Source organism: Centropristis striata, chromosome 6 (genome assembly GCF_030273125.1).
Source record: "Centropristis striata isolate RG_2023a ecotype Rhode Island chromosome 6, C.striata_1.0, whole genome shotgun sequence".
In the NCBI taxonomy this organism is placed as follows: domain Eukaryota; kingdom Metazoa; phylum Chordata; class Actinopteri; order Perciformes; family Serranidae; genus Centropristis; species Centropristis striata.
In genome coordinates, this window is record NC_081522.1 from 21,789,531 (window position 1) to 21,806,179 (window position 16,649).

The 16,649-nt window shown below is 39.0% G+C and overlaps 1 protein-coding gene across 1 annotated transcript in view; it reads left to right on the top strand.

Moving 5' to 3' along the window:
• The first annotated feature begins 1,795 nt into the window (after nucleotides 1-1,795).
• tmtc2b (transmembrane O-mannosyltransferase targeting cadherins 2b) overlaps nucleotides 1,796-16,649 on the top strand; it is a 161,219-nt gene continuing 146,365 nt past the window's right edge. The window contains exon 1 of the mRNA XM_059335609.1: nucleotides 1,796-2,223. Within this exon, the coding sequence (XP_059191592.1) occupies nucleotides 2,141-2,223 (83 nt within the window). The 5' untranslated portion in view covers nucleotides 1,796-2,140. The remainder of the gene's footprint in view (nucleotides 2,224-16,649) is intronic.

Genomic DNA, 16,649 nt, shown 5'->3' on the forward strand with positions numbered 1-16,649 from the left:
GAGTGTGTGAGTTGTCTCCCTGCAGACATCATGGACTGTGAGCCCTCTACTGGTCACTGTGGGGCCCACTATACTGTGCACTGTGCACTCATTTCACCTAAAGCAAGAGAAGGCAATTACTGACACTGACGAGACTTTTACAAGACCCTGTAAATAACACATTTTCCACATTAAGTTAAGGAAATTTTTTTAAACTTTATGACTTTATCATTCTTTATCAATGTGGTCTTTACTCTGACAGAATCAAATCAGTGGACTGACAGACGTCCACTCACAAAAGTATGAGTTATGATTTCTACTAAAAGCAGCAAAACTAAACTACAGTAGTGCCTTTTTCCATAAACAAAAGTCAAAGCAGAGACACACAATGTTCCTTTTATAGCTGGTGTTTTCTGCAGCTGCATTCACTTGTAGTCAGGTTATTAAAGCCAGAGCAGAATTATAATAAAAGTTAGGGGATTCACTAAAATCATTCACTGGATGATTTTACAGCAATACTTTTGTACTTTTTATTGCCTCTGGGTTAAATTATTATACATCCTAATGAAGGAATAAGACATACAGAAACGTCTACACCATAATTTACTTCATGCTGCAGTTAGCAGATGTGGAGAGTGACACCTCAGATTAAATAATATTATATTTACATATATTATAACATTAATTGAGTTGCTAGCCCCTAGGGTATTAAATGACAATCAAATGAGATGAGATATTCATGATGATGCTCGGAGAACCAACCTGAATAAATCACGTCTACATTTCCCTGAACGTCACTGTGAGGACCACCTCCATATTATTGACTACTGTTAGTGGTATTAAATGACCCTTACCAACGGGTCTCAGCATCATGTAGTGTGATTTATTCCCATCTCCAGAGGAGGGACAGTGCGCATGCGCGGTAGGTCTCCTAACCACATGCGTTTGGATCACTACTGCGTCAATTCAACAGAGACACCAAGAGCAGCACCGGAAGTGAAGCAGATTTATATCAGAATTAAAGCATAAGATCTGTCTATAAATGAGTCCAGTTATTAGAAGAAAAAAAACGACTGTTTAGGCCTTCAAGGTAACATAGATACATTTATATGAGTCATTTATATTGTATGTACTTTTGATAATGCTGTTAGAATGGCACAAAACAACACGTAAAATATGACGAGCAGATGGATTATTGGCTGTTTTAATACAGGCTGAAACATGATGATTTCAGGTACAAATGGAAAACTCGTACACGCATGACTGAATTAATAAGAAATATACATATATTTTTATTTCTATTTCCCTGTTTTAATTGACGTTTTTACTGTTTTCAATTGTGTCTTGCTGTTTTAATGTGTATGTAAAGCATTTTGAATTACCTTGTGTTGAATTGTGCTATACAAATAAACTTGCCTTGCCTAGACATAGTATAAAATTTCAAGTAGTATTTTTTTCTATCCTAAATGTTGCAGGACCTTTTTTTAAATGTATTTGTTTTAGGTAATTACAACTTCCTAAATCACTATTCTTTATATTATTTTGTTGCCACTGTTTTTAAATTATTTTATGCTTTTTTGTAAAGTGACCTTGGGTGTTCTGAAAGGCGCTTATAAATAAAATGGATTATTATTATTCTTTGTATTCACTTTTGCTCTTGTATTGCTTTACAAAACGCAACTTGGATCATCCCGCTTTATTTTGAAACATCAACAGGAAATCGCAGATACTATTTCCGCTAGCTTGACGGTGGACGTTGCTCCAGCAGCGGCCGCTGAGCATCAGAGCGCTGATCCTGCTCAGTGTCGGGAAGGCGTGCTGTACGCTGTCACAGATTCACCAAAACGCTGCTCGTGTTTTATTTTCTGCCCAACTCCCTGCAGGATAAAAAGCTCCCGGCTCAGACCCAACATGGGTTAGAGAGAAAGAGAAAGCCACCTATGGATTATCCACTTTGTGCACTTCAGCGAGGATGATGGGGGGAGAAGCGGACTTGTTTTCGCAGAGACATCCTGACAAAGACGGGGACTGAGATCGGGATTCGCTGCTTCTTCTCTGTCTCGCTTTGCCTCTCTTGTCTTTTTTTAAAATTATTTTTCCAGCTTTATTATTATTTTTTATTATCACTATTATTTCCCCCGCGTGTGTGCGAGACAGAGAAATGTTTGCAGAATTGCTGTGCGGCGCCGTGGCTCTGGTCCTGTATGTCAACACTCTGGGCGCCGATTTCTGCTACGATGACAGGTACTTGAGTGAATGAATGACATCTAGCCCCATGTTACTAACACTACTACATGTGCTCACCTGTGCTGTATCAGCCTCGGACAACAGCAGAGGAATGATGGTGGACTTCATTCATTTTGTTGCCATAACTCCTTGCAACACTGGCAGTCAACTCATGTGAGCTTTTTCATTAACACAAGCAGTGTGTCTGCAGGGACAGTGTCAATTTATCAATAGAGTATGTTGCTTTGAAGAGCTGTGGAGTGATTGAAGTGCCCTCCTCTTATCCTTACTGTAACTTAGAAATCACTGTTGCATTCATAAAGACACTTCTGTGACTTTATAGGGCATATTCAGGGTGTTTGCACTCTTCAGATGGCATTCTGTCAGTTTTTACTTCCTATAGGATGATCAGTGAAACCACTAGTGCAAACCCACTGTGCCTGGACGCCTCAGAGCAAAGTGTTGTACTCTCCAGAGTCTGGACTTGCTCTGTCTTGAGTTGTGCTGAGGAAATAATTGATCTCTGGAGGAGAAATATGTCTCCTCACCCCACAGCAGAAGTCCCTTCGCCAAACCGATGTGAATGTGCAGCCTGCTGAAACTTTGAGCAAAAGTATTTTATTATTAATTTACTCAAAAATAGCCTGCAAGTTGTCACCCTGCACTTGAAACCATGAGTTTGAGAACACAGTGCATGGGTCTGTAATGCATTACTCATAGCTGGCCATTTGATATTTGATGGCTGAATGGTTGTCAGTGCCTCTGGCTCATTTATGCACCATGCATGCCTTGATGTAGGTCAGAGGCATCATCTTTTTTTTCCTGCCACTGCTATGTTGCATCTTGCTTTTATTTATAGCAAATGCAGGTTGATTAATAATGAGCTCATATTTATAGATATTGTGCAGTTCATGTTCTTTTGAATGTGCCTTTCCCCAGCAGTTAGTGTAACAGGTGCAGCTTTATGAAACACACCCAGAGGACACAGCTTAGTGCACCAACACTACAATAACACCTGCCGTGTATTTCCTTTACAACTTTGCTCTGTTTACAGAACACTTCCTGCTTTAACACAGCCCCAAAGGCCCTTTTTGCTGAAAGTCTCATGATGGAAGGGCTGTGTCTTTGCACTTTGTGTTATGGTCAGGTGATTCAGGCAACTCTTGTGCAAGAGAGAGGGTTTTCTGTGTCCATAAAGCTGTCAGGGAGTGGCAGCGCTGTGCAGAGGTGAGAGGCCACCGTTGCCTGTGCTGCTGCAGAGTCAGCTGCTGTGCGGCTGCTGGAGAGCCCCGAGCCTCCCAAGTTTTAATGTGAGACAGAAACCCTGATTATTCTGTGAAGAGATGTTAACACAATGTTATTTATTACCATGTGAGTTTGCATCCAAGTTATTGCAGGCTTCTTATGAAACACATGAATGACAAGAGTTCTCCAATCCAGGCTGGGGGATGTTTTAAAGATTTTTTTTATCTGGCGGATTCGGCCCCTGACATGTTTTTTTCATTGCGGGCTATCTGTCATGCAGCATTATCTGTTTTTAACGCCATGTGTTTGGTTCAGGCTTGCAATTAGCAGCCGTCTCCTGTCCCCTTGGGCTCCACCGGGGGAAGGAGGGAGATGGAGGAAGGGAGGGAGCGACAGAGATATGTAATTTTTGCTCAGGAAAAAACAGCCCTGGACACACAGACAGATCTAACTTGCTAATGCTGTGTGGAAAAAAAAAGCTGATTCGACTTGGTGATGGTAAAGAAGCTGTCATCATGGAAGATGCTGAATGTGTAAAAGCCAATAAATCAAACTTACCATTACCCAACGCCCTGCAGCTCGCAGGCAGGGTTTATTTTAACTGTGACTCTGACATTAATTTATGCATCATTCAGATAATGGTTTTCAGAAACTCAAAGGACATCAGTTTCCCAGAACGTAAGGCCTCATCGTCAAAAAGGAACATCTGTAATTGATGTTTTATTTAGTGTACATTTCCAAGTAAGCTCTGTGGCGTCCATTGAATGTTTATGATAAATAGTTGCAGAGGAATTAAATATGGATATTTTGCCACAGTGCAACATTGATTCCTCTCTGTGAGAAGACAGATTGTGCTACTTTTTTCGCTCCTGGCTGTGAAACTAATGCATTGACTTAACTCAGCGGATGATTAAAAGTTAGGATTCAAAATTGTGGTGTGGGTGCGTGTAAAATGGCTCGGGGCTACATGGCTGATATAAAAGACACCTGAGGATATGCAATCGATTGGCTGGCAGTCTCGTATGGCACTGGAATACGTAATGAAGTGTGGATTTTTTTCCTATGTGTTCTTGTCAAGGTGAAGGGAGTGTTTGATAAAAAGGAATCTGTCTCGAGCACTGTGTGTTCTCTCCTGCATACTCCTTATCACTGGTTACACATTAATTTGAGAAAAATTCATGCATTCCATACATAGTAACCAAGGCCACCAGGAGGTCACAGTTAAAGGTAAAAAACAATTTACACGTGTTATAAGAAATGTTATCCTCCAGGCTGTAAAAAAAAAATAATCTCATGCAAGGCGGTTTTCTGACCCTGCAGTCAGTCACGGCCCCTCCCTCGATAAAAACGACAGCCTGGAAGAGCGGCCTGCTCCGTGGTGCAAAATCACACAGGGGAGCTTTTTCCTTTCTCTCCCCTGGACACACTCATCATTAACACATACACAGCTTTGACACCTGCACTGGAAAATGGGAATCATACGTCATGTAGTTCATATCTCTGCTGCTATAATCTACAGTTAGGGCCGAGTGAAGGAATGGGAGAGCCCAGATAAATGTCAAGGGAGAAATACTGCTGCGATATTGTGTGACTTGCCGTTAGCCTGCACACCAATGCTGTGGTATAATCATAGACTGTATAAAAGAAGTGGACACAGCCACCATGACGTCACCCATTGGTTTGTGGACTACCAGTTTTAAGCCCCAATTTTGGCATTTCTGTTGTTGCCATCTTGTTTTTGGAACTAGAAGTGATCATATTTTTTTTTTAGATTAGATTAGATTAGATTCAACTTTATTGTCATTGAACAGAGTACAAGTACTAGGACAACGAAATGTAGTTTAGCATCTAATCAGAAGTGCAGAGTTGTAAAGTGCAATGTATTTACATATGAACACAGAGTATTAATATAGTGCAGGTATGAATTGAATATGCTATAGGATATATACAGTGAATGAATATGTTATAGAAATATATACAGTAAAGAATACACAGTAAAGCAGCAGTGCAGGTAGATGAATGGATGGTAATAAATAGTCATAAATAGTCAAGAACAGTCATTTGGATGAGAGGGTGGAGCTGGGGAGGAGGATGCTAAGTTATCAGCTATTGCTAGCGCTAACGAGAAAAAGGACCAGCTACATTGTTACAGAGTGTTGCTCAAGCACTTGTTGACGTAGTTATGTAGTCATGCGTTTGTGTGTGTCATGTATCGTCACTTAAGAGCGTCACATTTCACCCCCTCATTGCATCCCTGTGTGCAACGCAATACACAGAAAGCTAGCGTAGTGTTAGCTAACTTAGCTAAATACCACAGCACAACATCTAGCCATTGTGTGTTTGAAATATTGTCTTATTATGCAACCAAGGTTTAAAAATGTATGTTAGATACCTGGTACTCCCTAGCTGGTGAAACAAATACATTTTTCTGATTTGTTGATGTTCCACTGCGTCATTGGAACACTAAAATAAGTTGAGGCTAGCTTAATTTCTATTTGTAGAGTGTAAGGACTGTCACATCAGCGTCAGTTTGTAGCTTCATGTCACTGGCCTCCATTGAAAATTGCTTATAGCTGGTTACTTTGTGACACCTATTGAAAACCTAGCATTAGTGTCTTTTAGTACAAGACATTTTTAGGCGAAAATGTCAGTTAATGTTAATTGTTATGTTAGTTAATTTGGGTCAAAGTTCTAAGCACAAAAAACACACAAAATTTACAAAATGAGCATCATGCTGTATTTAAAAAGACTTGAAACTAGTGATTGAGCCTATCCATATGATACAAAGTTTTAATCAGGTAATAAATCAGGTGAGAAGTAGGCTCATTTTCTTAAGGACTTCTTTACTTCTTTTGGAGTCGCCCCCTGCTGGCCATTAGAAAGAATGCATGTTTAAGGCAGTAGTTCTCAACCTTTTTAAATTTGAATAAAAACAAGCCTTTGCCCTGAGTTCAACCAAGGTGAACATACAGTAGTAAAGTTAAAAAAAGTAGACAGTTTTTCTATTTAACAGCTCAAAACACTGAGCGGTTTTCAAGGTATCTTTCTACCCACTCACACACACACACACACACACACACACACACACATACACACTGGGTTTATGGATTATCGTTCCCTGTCAGGAGCTTGACGGATGTGATGAACTGCACACACCTCATTCTGCTGCCCTGGTGTGATGCTGTAAGGTTTGACTGTGTGAGGATGTGTGAAGGTTGTGGGTCACGCTCAAGGACGCAGCCTCCCTGGGCATGGGCGATGATTTATAACGCTCAGACAGTTGGTAAAGGCGAGTCGCCGCTCTGCTCCATGCCCTGAGAGCTTCATTAGAGAAGTCTGGATTGGGTGCAGAATCGAAAGCTTCATGCTGATGCAGTTTGATGGGAGCTTCGGAGTGGATGACGACAAAGAAGCCACACAGCGATTTGGGCAGTGACTCATTTTGTTTAATGATCATACCAACCAGCTTATGGAAAAAAACAGTAGTGAATATTTATTTATTTGTGTGTTTTTTTTTCTTTTGCTCTTTTTATTCCATGCTTTTATTATGTAGGCAGTTTCCTCCCATTCCCATTCCCATTAGAGCAGGGTTGGTCAACCCGTGGCTCCAGAGCCTCATGTGGCTCTTTAGGCCGCCTGCAGGGGCTCCCCATGGCTGAGACATAAAAAATGATATACATATTTTAACATTAAAATGTTCATTTATCAATGGTGTAGCCCAAAAACTATTTGTATTCTTCAATTGTAAAATTGTATAGCCTTTTTACAGCATATTAAAAAAAGTTTTGACATTTAAGTCAACTAAAATGGGCTTCAGAGCTTATGAAAGTCTCCGGCCCGCGCCTTAACTTTTAAGTTTTGCCAACTTTGAGTTTAATTTTGAGCTCCCAGAGATAGACTAGTTTTCAAAATCATATTAATAAATAATCAATATGACTATTAATAATGTTGGTAGGCTAATTTAGACTTATAAAGCTGTTTAATTTTCATTTTAGGCTCAATATAAGGTTTGCGGCTCCATTCCGAAATTTTCTCTTTTTTTTATTAGCATTAGAGCAGGGGTGTCAAACTCTGGCCCGCGGGCCAAATTTGGCCCGCAGTGTAATTTTATTTGGCCCGCGAGACAATATCAAATTATTATATTATTATTGTACTATAAAAGCTGACCTGCCGGTATTATACGGCGCATTTACCGCTAATACTAGATTTATTATTATTATTTTAGTTTTAAATGTATTAACCTGTTGAAAAACTTTATTTTGATATTTAAATCAGAAGGATGCAAATAGAAGAGGTACGATTTTTATTTAATCTTTATTTAATAAATTAATGACATTGATGTGTTTTTTATTTGAAATTTGATTTTGCATGTCTGCACTATTTAGTTATATATTGTATGTTTAAAAGCTGGTTCCATATTTAATGTTAAAGCAAAACATGTTTGGTATATATTAAAAGGTTTATTTGTTCAATGTTGGCCCGCGATTTTATTCAAGTTTTAAATTTTGGCCCATTGTGTATTTGAGTTTGACACCCCTGCATTAGAGTCTTTGTAGAGCCTCTGTTAACAGTCTGAAGGCTCTGTGTGGTCTTTGTGAGGTAGAAGCCAGTCTGTGCTGACCTACCTGGCCCGACATTGGCTGTGCCGGTGTCTGTGCCCATGGCTGCCTCCCTATTGGCACTGTGTGTCAGTGCACTGATCTGGAACCCGAGTCTCATGGCCTGTACTATAGGATGGGCTGGTTGCGGTTATGTTGAGGGCCCAAGGGCGGCAACCCAGCAGTTTGAGTATCTCCGCTTTTTTCTCCCAAGTCAGACTCTCACTGTCTGCTCCCTGTAATTACCGCCCAGCCTGCTGAGAGGGACTCACGACATGGTTTGGTAGACGTAGCTGCTTCTCTTTCTCTCTCTCTCTCTCTCTCTCTCTCTCTCTCTCTCTCTTTCCCTGTCTGACTTGCCTTCAACAACCCCCCAAAGCCTTTCAGTCCTCCAGCTCCCATCATCCAACGACTGCCTCCAGATGGTCCCGTTTGGTACGCAGTTTAGGGTTTTCCTTCCTTCTGCAGTTGAAGGGTTTGAAGTGGATTCAAACGGAGGATGTTGTGTTTGGTTGTCGTTGCCAGGATGGAGACATCAAAGTGCCCGAGGACATAGACAGTCCATAACAGAGCAGCCATATTATCGTAGTTTTGGTGATTATGATCATGACCATGATGATGTTTTTATACATACACTACTGGTCAAAAGTTTTAGAACACACCAACTTTTCCAGAATTTAATTGAAAATGATGCAGTTTAATGTCTCAGTGTACTCTAAAATGAATGCACATTTGCAACATTTAAAATTCTTTATTGAGCATGATAGTGTTTTGAAAGTAAAATAAAGATTCAAAATCACATTTTATGTTGGACTAAAGGACTAAAAAAAGACAAAAAAAGACACCAAAAGACACAAAATGACTTAAAAAAGACACAAAATGACCAAAGAAAGACACAAAAAGACACAAAATGACTTGCAAAGACATGAAAAGAATTCAAAAATGGACAAAATAGCCCAAGACTCCATAGAGTTAAGTTGTTAACCCATTTCTTGTTCCCTGAAAAAGGCCTACTTGTATAATTCTGAAATGTACATTATTTTTCAGTTTTGGTGAACCTTACCTTTTTTTATTTACCTCTGGCAGTTCACCACTTACCTTTGTACCCTTTCAAGCTGTTCATTTGACTTGAACTGCTTGAATTTCAATAAAAAACTGGAAAAATTGGGGTGTTCTAAAACTTTTGACCGGTAGTGTATATGCACTATATATAACTGTGGATCGACGTGGTCGCTTATAGTGATATAGTGAACCTACAGATAATTCACTTTATAACATCTTTCCGCTCATTATTTTGGTTTCCAAGACCTCCTCCGGACATTTTAAAGTGTATAAATATACTCTGCTGTGATTAATATAAACTAAACTAAAGGAAAATAAACAGAACCGGCCGCCACTGCTTGCACTAGGTTGACCAGTGAAAGAGCAGTTTGCATCCATATGGCTAGCATTAGGAAAGTTTGGTTGCTAGCAGATGTATCAAAATGGTGTCCGTAATTAGCATCTTTTCTTATTTTATGCTGTTTGTTAGCTTGTTAGCTTGTATCTGGCAGTGGCTGACACAGCATTGGATGGGGTCTTTAAGTCCATCAAACTTATTCTGGTTCTCACCACTCTCATAACATTTTTTAGCCACAACAATAGCTGTTTTCAGTGAAAGAACTATAAGACCCCACTCTAGACTACTTTCAGTACCAAATGGCTAACAAAGTGAGCGACTGAGTCACATTTAGCAGCCAAAGATTCATATTTTTCCTTCAAGAGTTGGTGGGGAATGAAAAATACTGCTCCAAATGATTATTAATCTTGCTGCTGGAAGTGTAGATAGGTGTGCTAACAAGTTAGCCGTAGAAACCTGAAGGTTATACTGTAAGTAGTGTGTTTATAGCTTGTTTCTGCTGCAGTCAAGTGGCCAATAACATTGGCTATTGCAAGTTTAGATAAAAGTCAAATAAAGATATCAAATCAACTTTATTTATAGAGCCCTTTAAGACAGCGTTAGCTGATACAAAGTGCTGTACATGGCAGGACAGACCAACAATAAAAACAATAAAAACAAAGAACAAGCAAAAACAACTAAAACAAAGCGAGTCTCGTGCTGGGTAAAACAAAAAACAGTAAATAAAAGTGGGTTTTAAAATTAATCTTAATTTTAAAAAACCACAAAGAACAAATAAAAACAAAAAATAAAACAGAGCAAAGGCTCATGTTGAGTTAAAAGCCAGTGAATAAAAATGGGTTTTAAGATTCCTTTTAAAAGCGGACAGTGAGGAGGCCTGCCTGATGTGCAAAGGTAAATTGTTCCAAAGGTTATAGGTATAATCTACTGATGAGAATCACTGATGACCAGTGTAGTATTGGCTATGTTCAGTATGCATTGGATCAGTTGTTTAGAGGAGAAATTTTTAATGTTCCTGCATTTCCTCTCAAATCACCAGGGAGTACAATCTGTTGGCAGGAGAGGAAGGAGACATGTAGGAGGCATCATGCCCAATCTTGTTGGCCCCACACTTTCTCTGATAGATTTCCTCAGATGAGGAGAAGACAGTTTGTGATTTCTAAACAACCTTTGCAAGTTATCCACAATTACTGTGCACCATGTTGAGACTGTTCACATTCCAGACACAGTGGCTGTCAACAAACTTGGAAAAGTAAAATGTGTAAAAAGTTATTTTTCATTCCAATTACTTTTATCGTTTCTCATTTTTTCCTCTGAGTTTTACAGAAACAATAACTTATCTCCTGTCATTTCACAGAAATAGATGAATTTGTAATGAGAGTCCACCGCCACAGCGACCATCTTTACTTCAGCTACGCCAGGCCGGAAAGATCAGCTCAGTTTCTAACCACAGACAGATTGGATCTCCTTTTTCCTACAGAACCTCTCATTTTCCAACAGATAGCCGATGAGGGTATAAATTGTTATTTTCACCCTCGCCACAACGGCAAGATAAGCAAGCCTGGCAGAAATTCATTTGTTTCTAAAAATACCATTAATGAGGGGTTCTGATATGTGTGTGAGTTGCTTCCCTTAGCCACAAAACCCTACAGAATCACTTGAAGCATTGGAGTCTTGGATAGAGTGGGTTCATATTTAGGTCAATAGGAAACAGCTGACTTGATATGATGCTTACTTTTCTCCTGAACTGTCATCAGGCCCAGAATACGACTTCATTTTACTGTTTATTGAATTTCATCTCTTAAAGTTCCTATAAAAGAAATGTTGGCCTTTGTACTGCAGTCCCTGTGGTGAGGGCAAAAAGGAAAAATCTGAAATACCTGCATATTTGGAGAATGTGCAACAGCGATAGAATTTGAGAAAGTGTTTTATTGGTGCACTTCCTAACAAGTAGAACTTGTGGAAACACACACATTGAAGCAGAAAACTGCAATCTTGTTGCCTAACTGTGGACTTCCTTTTCTCTACCTTTCCATTCTGGGTCACCAGGTTTCTCAGTGACTGTCAAAACAGTTAAATTAGCTCCTCAGACTGCTGTGTGGTCCAGAGTGGGAAGCCAGCTTCCACTGTGTGATCTGTGTATTGGTAAAACCCTGTCAGGCTCAGGCAAACTTTTTTTTCTTCCAGCAGCTCTCCCACTGCTCTGGTAATTTAAAGTTGAGAAAAGTTTCTTGCCCTTCTCAAAAAACTAAGGGAAGACGTGTAGACCAATATGCCGGAAGATAAATTATTACAGTACAGAAATACCAAAGATATGTTTAAATAAACATTAAAACACAAGGGTGGAAACCTTATTTGGATCTAATAGTAATAGAACACAGATGCATAGACATAATTCTGTCATTAAACCTGTTACAGACATTCATGGTCCCCAGAGAATAAATAATAATTACATTAATTTCCCTCTTGTCCCATCATCAGGTAAAATTTTCACTGTTTTATGGCCAAAAACCTGCAAAACTATTGCTATTCCCATTCCTGCTAAAAGTCACAATCTCCAATATCATTGGCGTGATGTTAGTGGTAATTTACATTTACATTTTGCATTTAGTCATTTACATTTAGTCATTTAGCAGACACTTCTATCCAAAGCGACTTACAGGAAGAATAAAAGTAAACAATGAAGGTCTAGTGCAAAAAGAGCTATTAGTGCATCAATAAGTGCTAGTGACAATTCTTTAAGGAGTAGAATTATCGTGTGGTGCTAGGAAACTTAGTAACACTTTACAATAACCAACTAAGTGATGTTTATAGATGGCTTATAGACCAATTTATAAAGTGCTAAACATATTTAATCGTTAAATGTTTTAAACCAATTTCTTAAAGGTATATGAATCATTTCAAAGTCATTAACATACTTAATATGGTGATTAAAATGTTAAAATGAGTACAACTAAAACTAATAATAAACTATTAATTATAATTAAATTGTTTGATATTGGTAAAGTAACTATAAACTTACATTAATATACCATCGATTTGTCATTTTTATAAATGATTTAGTTAGTTAAACATTAATAAATGATGTATTTACCATTCTAAATGGCCTATATACGGTTTATAAATGATGATTAAGCATTAATAAACTATCTGTTTACCATTTATAAATGATGGTTATTGTAAAGTGTTACCGGAAACTTTCATGTGTGTTTTTTTGGATTTCACTTTCGCTTGTTTTATTGGCTGTTTTATCACAGTTTTCTTTATTTGTTCTGCCACAGAAACCGTACACCTCTTCACACACACGTGAGCTGAATATTAAGTTTGTTGCCACTTGTGAGTTGTGACTTGTAATTTCCTGGAAATGTTGCCATAGACACCCAGTTTGTAATACTTTAAAATCAAGTGTTTTCATTAGTGAACTATAGTTTAGTCCCCGTTGTTTACCTCATCGACTGTGACTGACATTTAATTAAATGAAAATCTTTGAGAATATTACTTCAACATGTTCAACAACTATATAGAGCCACTAGTGTGGCTGTGGACTCTTTTTTGTCAACTGTTACATGCTCCTATTTGGTCACATATAAAAACAATTAAAGAAAAAATGCCAAAAATAAAATCACATGAATCAAATTAAATGTAATTAAATAAAAAACAAAAACAAATTAAAATTAAGGGATCCTTAACAAATGTGTTTGTTATATTATGTGTTAAAATAAAAGGTTAAGTAAAAAATAATAAGCCTACTACCTGTTTTTAAGCAGACATAACCATTCACAAATCTGCCATTCACTATGTAGAGCATAATTCTTTAACTAAAACAGCTATTCTCAACCTTGGGGTCGAGACCCCAGTTGGGGTCGCCAAATCAGTTTGGAAGTCAGCTCTGTCTCCACTGTGTTAAAGTATTCATGTGTCTTTTTTTAGTAATTTTGTGTCTTTTTTATCATTTTGTGGTCAATTTGTGTCTTTTTTTGTTATTTTGTGTCTTTTTTTGGTAATTTTGTGTCTTTTTGTTGGTCATTTTGTGTCTTTTTTGGTAATTTATGTCTTTTTTTGGTAATTTTGTGTCTTTCTTGGTCATTTTGTGTCTTTTTTTGATCACTTTGTTTCTTTTTTTGGTCACTTTGTTTCTTTTTTTAGTCATTTTGTGTCTTTTTTTGGTCATTTTGTGTCTTTTTTTGTCATTTTGTGGTCATTTTGTGTTTTTTTTTGGTGATCTGAACTGTGCGTGTGAAATTCTGCATGTTAAGTTGGGGGTCGCAACTCAAAAAGGTTGAGAACTACTGAACTAAAAGATGCATTTTAAACAAACTGTGCTCAAATCTGATTAGTGTGTGAACAGTAGCAGGTTGTATTGCTGAGCATGGTAGCACAAACTAAGCCTCAGTCCAAGTTTTTCGATTCGTTCCAGTAATCCTGAATGACACTTTAAGCAGGTAACGTGCTCTTTTGACGCCACTAGACATCCATTACCTCCAGGTCCAGAGGATGTCTAGACTCTAGAGAAGGTTGATCCATATATGAGGCTTAAATACCTTTGATTTGATCACACAGTGTGGAGCCTTTGATTACTGGAGCTAATACTATCTACCGGTGATGAAACTGAATATGCGATGCAGGGTGCAACGCGCCGAAGCACTCTGGTGATTGCTCCGCTTTCGCTGATTGTCATCTGTGATTGGCTAGGTCACTGCTGGTCTCACTGTGGGATTGAAAGCTGCTCATGAGCAGTCGCCATGGCCATCGTTTCTTGAAAGCCCTCGCTGTGCTGTAGCCCCGGCCAAGGCAAGCTGCTTCAAAGCTGCATTAATCAGGCTTTAATGCTTTATAATCACCCCACTGGTATGCAGTGGGATGAGAAATGTAGCCATATGTAGATGTCGGTTTAGCTGCCTGGTGGTTGGACTGAGGCATTAGAGATTGTCTCCGCTGCACTGCACAAGACATTAACCTTAGTCCTATTTGGGTATTCTCAGTGCTCCTTGCCTTGCTATTTAATTAAAAGCCAACAGATTATCTCTCCTAATACATCATGTGGTTATAGCAGGGCACACACATACAGTATACTACACACAGGCGGACACACATAATAATAATCGCCTTAAATGGGAATGATGTTTAATACGGGACTGAATCATCCAATAAGAAAATCCCTCACATGGTCATCATTGCATGGCAGACGTTCAAGACAGCTACTCAATAATGCGAGAAAGGCATTAAAGCTGCCAAGGAATACACTAAGTCTAAATGATGGATCAAATGTGCTGCTTGACCAACAGAATGAGATTAGCGGGATTTATAATCAACAATATAAACAACATGATGCATCTGTTGTGTCATCTCTGTTGCGTTGCTCAAAACAATGTGCGGTGATGGGTAAAAGGCTATAGGTTTCGCTCCCATCATTAGACGCGGGTCTCAAATGATTTGACTCTGCCGGGCTAAGTTGTTAATGGGTCTAGACAAGGGTTTGGATTTCGAGGGCTAATGCTGGCTGATGGCTCTTAAGCCGTGGCCACTCTCAGGCTCTTGGCCCTCTTCATATTAATGGGATTAACAGGACTGTGGATGAGAGGGGGCACGACGTGTAAGCAGAGAACCCCAAGCCATTAGAAACAAAAACTCCCCTGTCCCCCATATCCAACAGGGATGCTATAGTTTGCCCTTTTCAGTAAGGAAGAGGAGAAAGGCTACCCCTCTTCAGCGGGCCTCTTCGCCATCTCGGTGGCCTTATTCTCTGACAAGGAGCGCTGGCTCGTTTCGATAAGGTTATGACACAAGTTGGCCAGTTCGGGGGCAATGCCTTTGTCCATTGTGAGAAGAAGGGGGCTGTGTGGTCCCCCTGTTCTCCCTGGACCCAATGAAGGAGGCTATTTGTCCACTAAATAGAGGGGAATTAAGCCCTGGTTGTGTTGGCCTGTTGTTTCTGAAGGACAAAGAAGCAAGACCTCAGTGTTCACTGTTTGTACAGAGCAGAAAAGTAGACCAAACCTGTCAGAACCAATTGGGTGAACTCATTAAGGTGATAGGCGCTATAGGGTTTATATAAGTGGCAGGGCAGAGGATTCGCTGTTGGTGAGCTAACAGGACCTTCTTTGTGTAATACCAGCTTAACTTGTTAGTTTTGGGTGGATGTTCAGCTGGAAATATGATGCAACAGTCAGTTCATCTGGGGTAACACGGCCAAACAAGTTTTAGAGCTGGTTACCAGGCTGGATACTAGACAAAGAAGGCTTTTGGTCGCAAAAGCAGGATGGTAGCCATATTTCATTCATTAATAGTTGGTGTTATTGAATTTCTTTTTGATTATAAGCCATATTTTAGTCATGAAATAGGGAAATCAAGAATGCTTTATCATATTTTACATCATCCAAATTGACTTATTGGTGCCCTTGCTGCAGATGGTTTGGTGTTCTTGAGAATGGATTTAATGGTTGTTCGGTGGTAATTTGTAAGTGAAATGTAAGTTTCTTTCCTTTTCATTGAGCTGTTGACACTACTGTCCAATGGGGTGAACTCCTTCACCTCTGTGGAAGTTTCTCCACTGAGGACTTTTGAGAGTGGAGTGCCAGAGACTCATTTCAGCTAGTGCCTGAAAACAAAATGTTTTCTTCATAACCACAATTGTTCCTTAAGCTCATGTTTATCACTCTAACCATGGTGCCTGGGTTTAGTTAGTCAGCCTGCATGCTGTTAATGTTATTATAACATAAGATATTTACCTTTGGAGACAAACATGTTGTTAGCTTGTGTCAAATTCATGGTATTCCTTCCTGGAATTTAAGCCTATGTTTCAGCATATTGCTAACGTTTCAACCCCTGACTCTAAATTATCATTTTACATAGAGTTAAGCCAAACATGTTGTCATCTGTCTTCGTTAAATGAGGTCCACACTTTGGATTGTTTCTTCCTTTCCGCAATGACTCCTTGTTTCCGCCATGACTCTTTGCAAGTTTCCAGCAGTGGAGAAGCATGACTCTTTATGTCATTGTTTTGCAATGGGCAACATGCCGGCATGGATTAAAGGAATTGATAAGCTGTGAGGGATACAATTCAGATGTATTGGACCGATTTGGGTTCTGATTTCTAATTATAACATCAAATACTTTTGTGTCATTCTAAAGGGCAGTTATAAACAACATATATTGTCATAAAATTTGGAGGATTTATGGGGACTTTATGCAGTTTGCAACCA